General features: G+C 36.3%; 1 protein-coding gene across 1 annotated transcript in view; it reads left to right on the top strand.

Annotated features, from left to right (window-relative positions):
- The window catches only part of KDM7A (lysine demethylase 7A), a 73,377-nt gene that overhangs the window by 44,286 nt on the left and 16,649 nt on the right, over nucleotides 1-12,442 (top strand). The window contains exons 5-10 of the mRNA XM_069461791.1: nucleotides 138-279; nucleotides 947-1,133; nucleotides 2,330-2,492; nucleotides 6,003-6,090; nucleotides 7,755-7,861; nucleotides 12,281-12,372. Of these exons, the coding sequence (XP_069317892.1) occupies nucleotides 138-279; nucleotides 947-1,133; nucleotides 2,330-2,492; nucleotides 6,003-6,090; nucleotides 7,755-7,861; nucleotides 12,281-12,372 (779 nt within the window). The remainder of the gene's footprint in view (nucleotides 1-137; nucleotides 280-946; nucleotides 1,134-2,329; nucleotides 2,493-6,002; nucleotides 6,091-7,754; nucleotides 7,862-12,280; nucleotides 12,373-12,442) is intronic.

Here is a 12,442-nt window from a genome sequence, read left to right as displayed (position 1 = left end):
TTTGTCTAGGCTATATAGTTTTATAGGTGGTTTAATTATCATACCGAGTAAATATAGTCTTTAAAATATTTTTGTTTAGGGCATCTATTTGATGTAAATCTTAAGCCCAATAATAAGACTATACTTTTTTTCTGCAGGTGGTGACAAAGTGATAGATGTCATTGATGTGGCGAGGCAGGCAGACAGCAAAATGACACTTCACAATTATGTTAAATACTTCATGAATCCTAACAGACCAAAAGTGTTAAATGTGATCAGCCTTGAATTTTCAGATACAAAGTGAGTAGTTCTGGACATTTTGGCTTAGCATTCTGAGTGTTAGCTAAATGTAGTTGAATGACATATTTATTTCAGTAAGAAACATAATTGTGGCCGGGCGCGGTGGCTCACGCCTGTAATCCTAGCACTCTGGGAGGCCGAGGTGGGCGGATCGTTTGAGCTCAGGAGTTCGAGACCAGCCTGAGCAAGAGCGAGACCCCATCTCTACTAAAAATAGAAAGAAATTATATGGACAGCTAAAAATATATATAGAAAAAATTAGCCGGGCATGGTGGCGCATGCCTGTAGTCCCAGCTACTCGGGAGGCTGAGACAGGAGGATCGCTTGAGTTCAGGAGTTTGAGGTTGCTGTGAGCTAGGCTGACGCCACGGCACTCACTCTAGCCTGGGCAACAGAGTGAGACTCTGTCTCAAAAAAAAAAAAAAAAAAAAAAGAAACATAATTGTGACTTCTGAAGTCATCCAGTGGTAACAATGTTGTAAATTTTGCAGTGGCACGCTCAGAGAATATTTAGAAATAAGATGTGTTTTAAACTTTAAGTATTGTTGTTAACCTTAAGTTCCAGTTAATTACTTGGTTTGGGTTGAGATGGGAGAAGCAATTTGAAAAAGTTTTAATTTGCATGGTGTGGGTGTCTGTGTATGTGTATGTTTGTTTTTTTTTAAAGGATGTCTGAATTGGTGGAGGTCCCTGATATAGCCAAAAAACTTTCTTGGGTGGAAAATTATTGGCCAGACGATTCAGTCTTTCCCAAGCCGTTTGTCCAGAAATACTGCTTAATGGGAGTTCAAGACAGCTATACAGATTTCCACATTGACTTCGGTGGAACTTCAGTCTGGTACCATGTTCTCTGGGTAAGATTAGGGTAGTTCTTTGTTCTCTCGTTGACAAAAACGTATAGCCATATTTTTTTAGTGGTATATTCATTTGCTGTAAATGACGTTTATAAAGGGGAAGGTTTTTCTACTTTTTAAGTAGGAATTATCACTTTGCTTTTAAACATTGTGATTTTTATTTTATACCAAGTAATGGAAGAGCCATGATGTTTTTATTTAGATTTAGATTCCATTTTTGCCCTCATCTTTTAAATTGGTTTCTTTTAGCCTTTTTGTCTCTTTGTTTCCTCTTCCCCCTAGTTAATTATCCATTCATCCTTGACTCAAATACCTAAGAAGGAGCAAAATTATAGTAATAATTGCTTCTGGCTTTAAGGTAGGGCAAGGACAGCTAGTTGGATCTAGGAATGCCCATAAAAATACCAATTCTTTACAGTTTATATTCACCTTGCTTTATCTAGAACTGTACTGTTCAAAACAGTAGCTGCTAGCCATGTGGGGCTAAATTTAATTAAAATTGAATGTAATTAAAAATTCAGTCCTCATCTTTACTCATCACATTTCAAGTGCTCAGTCGCCACACATGGCTAGTGACTGCTGTATTGGATAGCACAGATATTAAAAAATTTTCATCATTACAGAAAGTTCTATGGAGAGTACTGATCTAGAACTAAATCTTCATCTATGTCAAATGTCTATGCCGTGGCAATGGTCTGGACTATATTTGATACTGTGTCCTTGGACTCTTGTTCCTTTTCTTCATGAAGAAGCAAAGAGTTAGTTTATTAAAGGAAGTTTATTTACAGGTCTTTAAAAATAATCTTTATGTTAGAGATCATAGGAGAAAGGGCAAAGTTTGCAGAAAGGACTCTCTAACCTAGAGGCCTGTCAACACATACTTACTTCTATACCTTGAAAATGAGAGGAGGTCAGTGAGGTGTTTATGGTTCTCTACCCTCCTTTCTCACAGCTGTTTCTTCAACACTACTTTATTGACTCCTTGTCAGTTGGGGAGGGCAAGCTTTAGCTCCTGTGAAAATGTTTCTTAAGTCAATAGCTAGCTACTGATCAGGTGTGTGAAATGTCTTTGAACCTAAAAATTCTGATAATTATCTAACTTAATTTAGATCATTATATTGGGAAATTGCATCAATGTAGGCCATCCTAAGAATGGCTTTTGCTTTTTCAAAAATAGTTCGATTACTTCGTTCTAGGGTGAGAAGATTTTTTATTTGATAAAGCCAACAGATGAAAATTTGGCACTCTATGAATCTTGGAGTTCATCTGTGACCCAGAGTGAGGTGTTCTTTGGAGATAAGGTGGATAAATGCTACAAATGTGTGGTAAAGCAGGGACATACCTTATTTGTTCCTACAGGTAAGGTTTTCATCCTACTTCCTACTCCCCAGTTGATACTCAGTCACGTAGAGTCAGCTTTTAGTTAGAACCTCCAGCTTCAACATGTTTGGAAAGTAGTTTTTAGGTATTACGTAAGAAATAATTCTGATCTTCGACTTTTTACTTTTCATCCGTTAGAGGGCTTGTCTTATAGTTAGGACTTCTTTTGGCATTATGTTATATCATTTGCCTTCAGTTTTATTTTTATGGAGGTAAAATTCATGTACCATTATATTCACCCTTTTGAAGTATACAATTTAGTGACGTTTAGTAGAGATTGACAAGCTTGTACAACCATCACCACTGTCTAAATTTCAGAACATTTTCATCATCTCAAAAGGAAACCCATATACCCTTTAGTAGTCATGCCCCATTCCTCCCTCCCCTGAGCTCCTGGCAACCACTAATGTACTTCCTGTTTCTATGGATTTACCTGTTCTGGACACTTTATATAAGTGGAATCATACACCGTGGCCTTTTTTGTCTAGCTTCTTTCACTTAGCATAATATTTTCTAGGTTCATTCATGTTGTAGCACATAACAGTACTTCATCTTTTTATGGCCCAATAATATTCCCACGTAGGGAAATACAGGTTAAGCATCCCTAATCTAGAAATCCAAACTCTGAAATATTCTAAAATCCAAGACTTTTTGAGCACTGACATAACACTCAAAGGAAATGCTGCTTATTGGAGTATTTTGGATTTTGGGTTTTCAGATTAGGCATGCACAACTGGTGAGTGTATAGTGCTATATCTTCTTTGGAGAAATGTCTATTCAAACCTTTTGCCCATTTTTAAATTAGGTTGTCTGTTTTTATTTTTGAGTTTGTAAATGTTCTTTATGTATTCTGTATATTAGACCCATATCAGATATATGATTTGCAAATATTTTCTCTCATTCTGTGGGTCAGTTTTTCACTTTCTTGATAATGTCCTTTGATGCACAAAAGTTTTAAATTTTTAATAACGTTGCTTTCAGTTTTAACTTTGGTCACTCTCCATTGCTGTTAAAGGGCAAACCTGGGCTACTGTCTTGGGACAGTTAGGAGACAAAGGGTATGTCTTCAGAGACCCTAGCAAGGGACTGAGTGTCAGTCTTAGCTGCAGCCTCAAGAGCAGGTATCAGGTCTGTCATTTTGAGATGTGAAGGGATACAACGTATAGACTATCCAGACCAGTGGTTTTGAGAATTGTGTTCTTGTGGCTTGGGCAGCCTTAATGGCTGCAGAGTTCACAGGGATCTGTTACCACAGGCTTTGCTTTCTTGCCTTGCCTCTGGCATATATAATAATAAATGCGTGTTGAATAAATGCATAGAACTACCAGAATATTTGCCTGGATAAGTATCAATATTTTCGGCCGGGCGCGGTGGCTCACGCCTGTAATCCTAGCACTCTGGGAGGCCGAGGTGGGCGGATCGTTTGAGCTCAGGAGTTCAAGACCAGCCTGAGCAAGAGCGAGACCCCATCTCTACTAAAAATAGAAAGAAATTATATGGACAGCTAAAAATATATATAGAAAAAATTAGCTGGGCATGGTGGCGCATGCCTGTAGTCCCAGCTGCTCGGGAGGCTGAGACAGGAGGATCGCTTGAGCTCAAGAGTTTGAGGTTGCTGTGAGCTAGGCTGACGCCACGGCACTCACTCTAGCCTGGGCAACAGAGTGAGACTCTGTCTCAAAAAAAAAAAAAAAAAAAAAATATTTTCATTGTGAATGGGCTAAGCTTCCCCCTTTGGTCTTCTTTCTAGTTCTCCCTTTTATAATAAATATTTTGTTGTGCCTTCTTCAAAATCTTACATTGAAATTCATAGTTCATAGTTCATGCACAACTAATTTTTTTAAAAAATAAATTTAGTGACCTAACAAATATAAAGAAGAAAGAAAAAGGTAATTTATAATGAAATACTATTTCAATTTGTGCCTGTTTAGGCACAGCAACATCAGAGAACTGAATGAAATGGTTAGCTGCATAAGCCAGCAAACCAATGTAAGTGTGTGTTAGTGACAGCACAAATTCTGTCAGTGTCATTGGTGTAGGCTAATGGTTCTCAGACCTCCTGGAGTATCAGAATCACCTAGAGGGCTTGTTACAACACAGATTGCTGGCCTCATTCCCAGGATTCTGATTCTGTAGATCTGGAGTGGGCCTGAGAATTTGCATTTCTGACAAGTTCTTGACTGATGTAGGTGTTGCTGGTCTGGGGACCACACTTGGAGAACCGCTGCTATAGGCAATGTAAATTTTTTTCCAAGGTAGTTGACAACTATAAACTTCCAAATAAACTGCAGTTCTCTTCATTTACAGAGTTGTCATGTTCTTGGAAATTGTGCCAAAACCATGCAAAAATACTTTGTTTAGGTAAATAATGGGGTACTATTTCTAGGCTCAGATAGTTGATAGACAGGCTTTGTACCTGTGCGAATGCCCAGCAGAGGTTGACAATCCTGAGTGATGTGAGACAGTTTCTTATTGTGTAGAACTATCTTGCATGTTGCACTTCTGGCTCTCATTCACAAAATGCCAGTAGTGCTCTCTGATCATTGTGACAATCAACAAAGCCTCCAACCTTTCCAAAACACCCCGTATAGGCAGTACTGCCACTACTGAGAACCACTGATGTATAGAATTTGTAACTGGCACTAACTTCTGATTTGTGGTTTTAGGGTCAAACTCAAGTCTTTGTGTCTTTGAATACACAAATGGTCACACTTGGAAGTGAGTCCTTTGGTTTTTGATATTGTGTTACAGCACAGTGAGAGGTCAAAGATGAAAAATATCAAGAAAATGGGATTTGTGTATTTTAAAAGCTAATTTTCATACAAATGTGTGTATATATTTATTTACGTGAAGTCTTTATGTTAAGTCTACCAACATTTCTTGCAAAGGTTGTGTCATCTCTTAGAAATGATTCTCATTTTGAAAACATTTTTATGGGAAAACAAAGCATCATTTTGATTGCCCATGTTTATATCTTCAGGACAATAACCCTTCATAATTAAATGTGAGCGATTTGCCATTTCCTTCTTACAGAGTTGGGTCTCAGATTGAGTCCGCTGATCCTCCCCTGCTTACCTTTCAGGCACTCAGTTTAGGATGGCCCTGGGGAGGCAGAGTGCTCAGCCAGTCCCAGTGCTCTTTAGTGGAAATTGTGCTTTCCTAATTCAAACCAGATTTAACTTGTCTTGGAGAAAAATCTTTTATGTGAAGTTGGGTTGTATTTTAAAACTAAACAACGAAAACAGCAACAACCAGAAAAAAACCTTCACCTTATTTCTCAAACTCTGCACACAGTCTGGCATATAAAATAAGCATTTTATAAATATTTAATTAAATGAATCTATGGGTTGTAGTAGACATTAACTTCTCTAGCACTGGAGTATGAAGTGAACTGATATTGGTGTTTCGAGTTACTTCACAGGTAGATATCACATTTGTTTGGTTTAAATATTGAAAAATTACTGACTTATATACTTTTAACCATTTCAGGGTGGATTCATGCTGTGCTCACTTCTCAGGACTGTATGGCTTTTGGGGGGAACTTTCTTCACAACCTTAACATTGGCATGCAGCTCAGGTTTGTGTCATCAGTATTTAAAGGATCTTTTGTCCTTTCTTAAATAGGACAGTCTTTTTTTTTTAAGTTAAAAAAAAATTCACAGCATTTTATTTGAGATCCCGTGGAGATAGGCCCTGAGAAATGATTGGGAATAAGAACTTTTAACAAAAGTCGTATTTTTAAAACTTTGTCAGGAGGATAGTTGATGCATTTCAAATCTAAAACAAAAAAAGTAACTTACTCAGTTTGATAATATCTCCCTAGATTTCAAAATTTTATAAAAATATATGTGTTCTCCTGTAACTTACTCAGTTTGATAATATCTCCCTAGATTTCAAAATTTTATAAAAATATATGTGTTCTCCTTTGGCTATTCTTGCAATGAGGGAAACAAATGAAATCCAGTCAGACTCAGGTGTGACATATGCTGCTGGAAAAAAGCAACCTTAAGTCATAATTGCTGTCAAAACATCTGCTTTAATTTTGCTGCAGGTAAAGTATTAACAGCTATTTCCCCTCTGTATGAGAATTTGATCTTTGCCTGACTCTGTTCCCCTGGTAGTCTAATGAAGGGAGAATATTACTAGGCAACACTGCTTATGGTAAAAATGATTCCTAATTGATAAACTGTATCAGGACTGGGAGAACTAGAAATACCTGGCAGGAAGCCGTATCTTTGGGCTTTCCTGAGTGCTGTTATCACGTGGCATGGGCATGAGAATCCCTGGAAGCTGCGCATCTGTGTGTGGAGTTATTACAATAGACAGTGAGGCTGGGTGCAGTGGCTCACACCCATAATCCCACTTTTTAGGGAGGCTGAGGCAGGAGGATTGCTTGAAGCCAAGAGTTTTTGACACCAGCCTGGGCAACATAGCAAGACCCTCTTTCTACAAAAAAAATGAAATAGCCAGGCATGGTGGCATGCACCTGTAATGTCAGCTACTCAGGAGTCTGAGGTGTGAGAATCACCTGAGCTAAGGAATTGGAGTTTGCAGTGAGCTATGATCATGGCACTGCAATCCAGCCTGGGTAACAGTGAGATCCTCTCTCTAAAGAAAAATAAATAAAATAAGATAAAATACTGTTTAAAAAGGAGAGAGTGAGGCTCCTATAGGACGTGAGACTGTAAGCCAGGGCAGCTTCCACAACTACCAAATGTGGATCTCCTCTTTTTGTACCTGAGCTGTCCCTGAGGGAAAGATGGCTCCTGCTGTATGAGCTGCTACAAGGACTCTGACAGAAGACTAACGCTGTGGCAAGCTAGTTCCTGTCTTCTCACCTTGGTTAGCCCCAAGTAAGGTCTTAAGATTGAATGCTTAGTTGAGGCTAAAGAAAACTTTCTGGGTGGATATCGCAGTGTTGTGGAATACAGGGAGCTGTTTTCTAAATACATTGTTTCACTTATAGTGGAACCCTTGTAAAATTCCTTTGTGTTAAAACTAGGATGCAGATCGCAAGGTGTGACCTTTTGTGAAGCTCAGTATAATTCTAAGGCATGCTATCACATTTGTTAAAGTCAGAACCTGGGTAAGATAATCCAGTCTTGTCCAAATGTGGTGTTGTTGCTAAGTAATGTACAGTACTTGATTTGTCTTATGTTTTATTTTCAAGTTGGTTACCTTCATTTAATTTTGAAATACTGATGTTAACATTAAATATTTTTTCAAATTTTATTCATTTAGGTGTTATGAGATGGAGAAAAGGCTGAAAACACCAGATCTTTTCAAATTCCCTTTCTTTGAAGCCATATGTTGGTTTGTAGCCAAAAACTTGCTGGAAACCCTGAAAGGTAATTAATAATTTATACTTTTTTATATGATGTGATATATAATATTTGTAAGTCCACTGAAAGCCACCTGACAGAGTCCCTTTTCTAGTAGCGTATAGATGTCACACTATTTTGTTTTTTCAATACATGATTTCTTCTCTCCAGGAACCTTTTTAGTGAATTAGTCACTAGTCCATAACCTAACAACCTACGTTCTTAAAAAATCAGGTATGTGAAGGACTATGTCAGAACAACATAAATAATGTTGGAAAGTGTTCATTTCATCTAGTACTGTAGTAGCCTGTACACATTATCAAGCATGTAAAAGTACCTCCCACACCCTCTGAAAATTGTAGTTTATATCAAGTGATTGTTATTCTAATATATGTTCCAAACATTTGCTTTAAAAAATCGAAGAAATAATTTTCATGTCCTGAGAGAATCAGGTAATGTGTATGCCATCACCTTTATGACCATTATGCTGGCTAGAATAATTCACTTGTTAGGATGCAAACCAACTTTTCAATTGCCAGGTTATGTATTCTGTAGTTGAAGAAAAATATTTTCTTTGAATATCCCTTTATTTAAATACTTTTTAAAATGTGGAATTTCAGATTTTGATATTTTTATATTTTGGCTTAATAATCCTTGAGCAGTCAAGTTGGAGACTGAGTATCACTTCTACCTCTATCCATTTTCTGCTTTTCTGTACTTGAGCCAGTGAGAATATAGTTTGGTTTTTGTGCTGTCTAAATTTTCTAGTCAGTTTGCAAATAGTACTATTATTATAATTTATAACTCTCAGAAGAGCAGATATAAACAGATTAAACAGTAAAGTTTATTCTGAACATTTGTTTCTTTTTCCATTTAAAAGTTACATAAGAAGAAAAGGTAAAATGAAACAACCAAAAATTTACTTCCTAAGATAGCATGTACAGAATTAAAGTGATAAAACTTGTGTATGGTTTTTTTCTCAAAAGAGAAAAAAAAACCCTCTCTCTTTGAGGAGAAGGAAATAACAGTGGCACCCTAAACCCCACGCCCCACAGCAAAATGTAGAGGGAGATGTCTTGACGGTGCTGCAGGTGTGTGTGATGAAGGCCATAGACAGCGAGAAATAGGTACTTTCTTTCCAAGACCAGTCTCTGCTCCAGAAATGAATCATTATCATGAATCCCTGACTCGTTTAGTGTTTTCAGGTATTTTTCCTGGCTCTAATAGGAATGTCACAATGGACTGTAGAGTTGAGTTTTCAGTAAAATACTGGACAGTAGAGTTCATGGTCTCCTGTTTAAGTACAGTCTAGAAAAGCAGGAACACTTACACATACTTACAAAAACACTTATAAATGTCCTTGTTTTGTGAAAATAAAACTCAACTACTGAACCCTCTAGTTAAGAGATTGGCATTTCTGTTTCTCCCGTCTCTTCTGTCCTTGTGTCCTAAGATGCCAGATTCCTATTTTATGGTTAGCTAGGAGAAACTATCCTTTCATACTATGCATGCACACACCCCTGGGGTGATGCACAATGGTCTCTTTTTCCCCTAATGTCTAAGAGAGGCTCATAATTCAACTTTTTAGAGCAAATTAAGAGCTTATCTGAAAGACAAAATTTTTCTGTTACTCTTGAAGCCACATCAGCAATTTGCTTGGTCTTAGAAATAACTATTTTGTCTTTGTATTAGGCCATCAAAAGCAAGCAAGCAAATAAAAATGTGAGGATTTTAACTTAGAGCATGTTAAATCTACAGATCAATTTTGGTAAAATTGTTATTAAATATTGAGTTTTCTAAAAATAATCATGGAACATCTCTATTTAGGTTTTCTTTAATGTTTTTCAGCATTTCATAATTTTTTTTGGTAAAAATCTGGCACATATATTCACTATATCTAGAATATATAAAATATACTCTATAAAACATATAAAATATATTTTAATAGATATATAAGGTATATATTTACATGTTACGTATAAATATGTGCATATGTGTGTATTTTTTTTTTTTTTCATTTTGGCACAAGAGTGATATTGGACCATATTTTGTTTTCTCATACTGTCCTTGTTAGGTTTTGGTATGAAAGTTATGCTAACCTCATATAAAAGGTTGGGATTGTTCCTTCTTTTTCAGATCTCTGGAGAAGTTTGTATATTATTGGAATGATTTCTTTCTTGAATGATTGCTAGAACTCACAGAGCAAACCTTCTGGTCTATAATTTTAGTTGTAGGAAGATTTTTGACTGCTGAGTCAGTATCTTTAGTAATTAAAAGACTATTAAGGTTTTCTAGTTAATTACTGAGTCCATTTTGATGAATTAGTTTCTAGAAATTTTATCTAAATGTTCACATTTGTTGGCATAAAGTTCATGTTATCCCTCTTAAATACTTAATATCTGTAGCATTTGTAATGATGTCTCATTTCTCATTCTTGATACTGCATATTTGTGCCTATTTTATCTTTATGAATTTTAATACCTTTTTAAAGAACCAGTTTGAGACTTAACAGTCCTCTCCATTTTCTGTTTTAATTTTTGCTCATTTTTTTTTTAAATTAAAATGATATTAATTTTCCACCCAGTGTCCCAATCTTTTTTTTTTTTTTTTCCCCAGAATATTACAGGGGTATAAATGTTTAATTTACATATATTGCCTTTGCCCTGCCTGAGTTTTTCGTGGGGTCCTCAGCTCGTTAATTTTCAGCTGCCTTTTCTAATACAAGCATTTAAACCTATACATTTCCTTGTACGTATAATATACCACATTTTGATATAATGTTTTCATTATTGTTTAACCAACACATTATGATTTCTAATGTATTGTTTTATTGTTTGTTTGTTTGTTTGTAGACAGAGTCTCGCTCTGTTGCTCGGGCATGAGTGCAATGACATCATTATAGCTCACTGCAACCTCAAACTCCTGGGCTCAAGGGGTCTTCCTACCTCAGCCTCCCAAGTAGCTGGGACTACAGGCACATGCCACCATGCCCAGCTAATTTTTCTGTTTTTTGTAGTGACAGAGTCTTGCTATATTGCTCAGGCTGGTCTCATACTCCTGGCCTCAAGCAATCCTCCCACCTCAGCCTCCCAAAGTACTAGGATTATAGGTGTGAGTGACCATGCCTGGCCTAATATATATTTTTTGATCCAAATGTTAGTTAGCAGTCTATTTCTTACTATTTGTGTTTCTTAATTTCTAAACATATGGACTTTCTCCAGTTATCTTGTTACTGATTTCTGTGTTACTGATTTCTAGCTTAATTGCATGGTGAACACGTCTGTGATTTAAATCCTTGGACATTTGATAAGACTTGTTTATGGCCCTGGGATATGGATGATTTTTTGTAAATGTTCTGTGTATGTTGAAAAGAATGTGTGTTTTGCAATTCTGGGTATAATATTCTATTTATGGCCATTGAATCAAGTTTTATATTGTTCAAATTACATATATATTTGCCGACTGATTTTTTTTATTTTTAATTTTTTTTGAGACAGAGTCTCGCTCTGTTCGCTGGGCTAGAGTGCCGTGGTGTCAGCCTAGCTCACAGCAACCTCAAACTCCCGGGCTCAAGCGATCTTTCTGCCTCAGCCTCCCGAGTAGCTGGGACTACAGGCATGCGCCACCATGCCCAGCTAATTTTTTTTCTTATATATATTTTTAGTTGTCCAGCTAATTTCTTTCTATTTTTTTAGTAGAGACGGGGTCTCACTCTTGCTCAGGCTGGTCTCAGAACTCCTGACCTTGAGCGATCCTCCCACCTCGGCCTCCCAGAGTGCTAGGATTAAAGGCGTGAGCCACCGTGCCCAGCCTGATTTTTTTTTTTTTTTTTAGTTCACTTACTTTATTGTTTATCAAGAGAAACGTCTTAAAATTTCCCACTGTGATTATGGATTTCTCCTTATAGCTCTGTCTAGTTACTGCTTTCTATATTTTCAGAATATGTTATTGAGTGCAAAATTTAAATGGTTATTTATGTCTCTCTGGTGAACTAAATCTTTTGTCATTATGAAATGACCCTTTATTAATGACAGTCTATTAATATAGCTACACCAGCTTTTTTTTTCAAAGCTTGCTATCTTTTCCCCATCTTTTTATTTTAAACATTTCTGTATTTTTTACATGTTATTTGTGTACTTTTAGTTGATTTTTAAACCCAGTGGAATGGTCTTTCTTTTTTCTTCTTCTTTTTTTAATTTATTTATTTTTCCCTTATCTACTCTGAAGGAACAGTCTTTCTCTTAAATAGAACATTTAGTACAATTACATTGAATATAATTCTATTTCTTTTTCCTTCTTTTTGGATTTTATATTCCACTTTTTTGTCTTTCTATTAATTTAGAAGTTATACAGTTTTACACGTGGTGGTTACTCAAAATCTAAAGTTAATCCCTTTATTTTTAGAACACTCTAACTTCTTTGTCCACCCCACTTTTGTTCCTACAGAACTGAGAGAAGATGGTTTCCAGCCTCAAACTTACCTAGTCCAGGGAGTGAAAGCACTGCATACTGCTTTAAAATTATGGATGAAAAAAGAAGTAAGTTATTTTCTTTGGTAAAATTGTTGTTTTTTATGTGGCAAGATCAAGAAAATAGAGTCCTTATGCT

The sequence above is a fragment of the Eulemur rufifrons genome, chromosome 29 (genome assembly GCF_041146395.1).
Source record: "Eulemur rufifrons isolate Redbay chromosome 29, OSU_ERuf_1, whole genome shotgun sequence".
Classification (NCBI taxonomy): Eukaryota; Metazoa; Chordata; class Mammalia; order Primates; family Lemuridae; genus Eulemur; species Eulemur rufifrons.
Note: the sequence above shows the minus strand (reverse complement) of the source record. Positions and strands in the feature narration are given on the sequence as shown.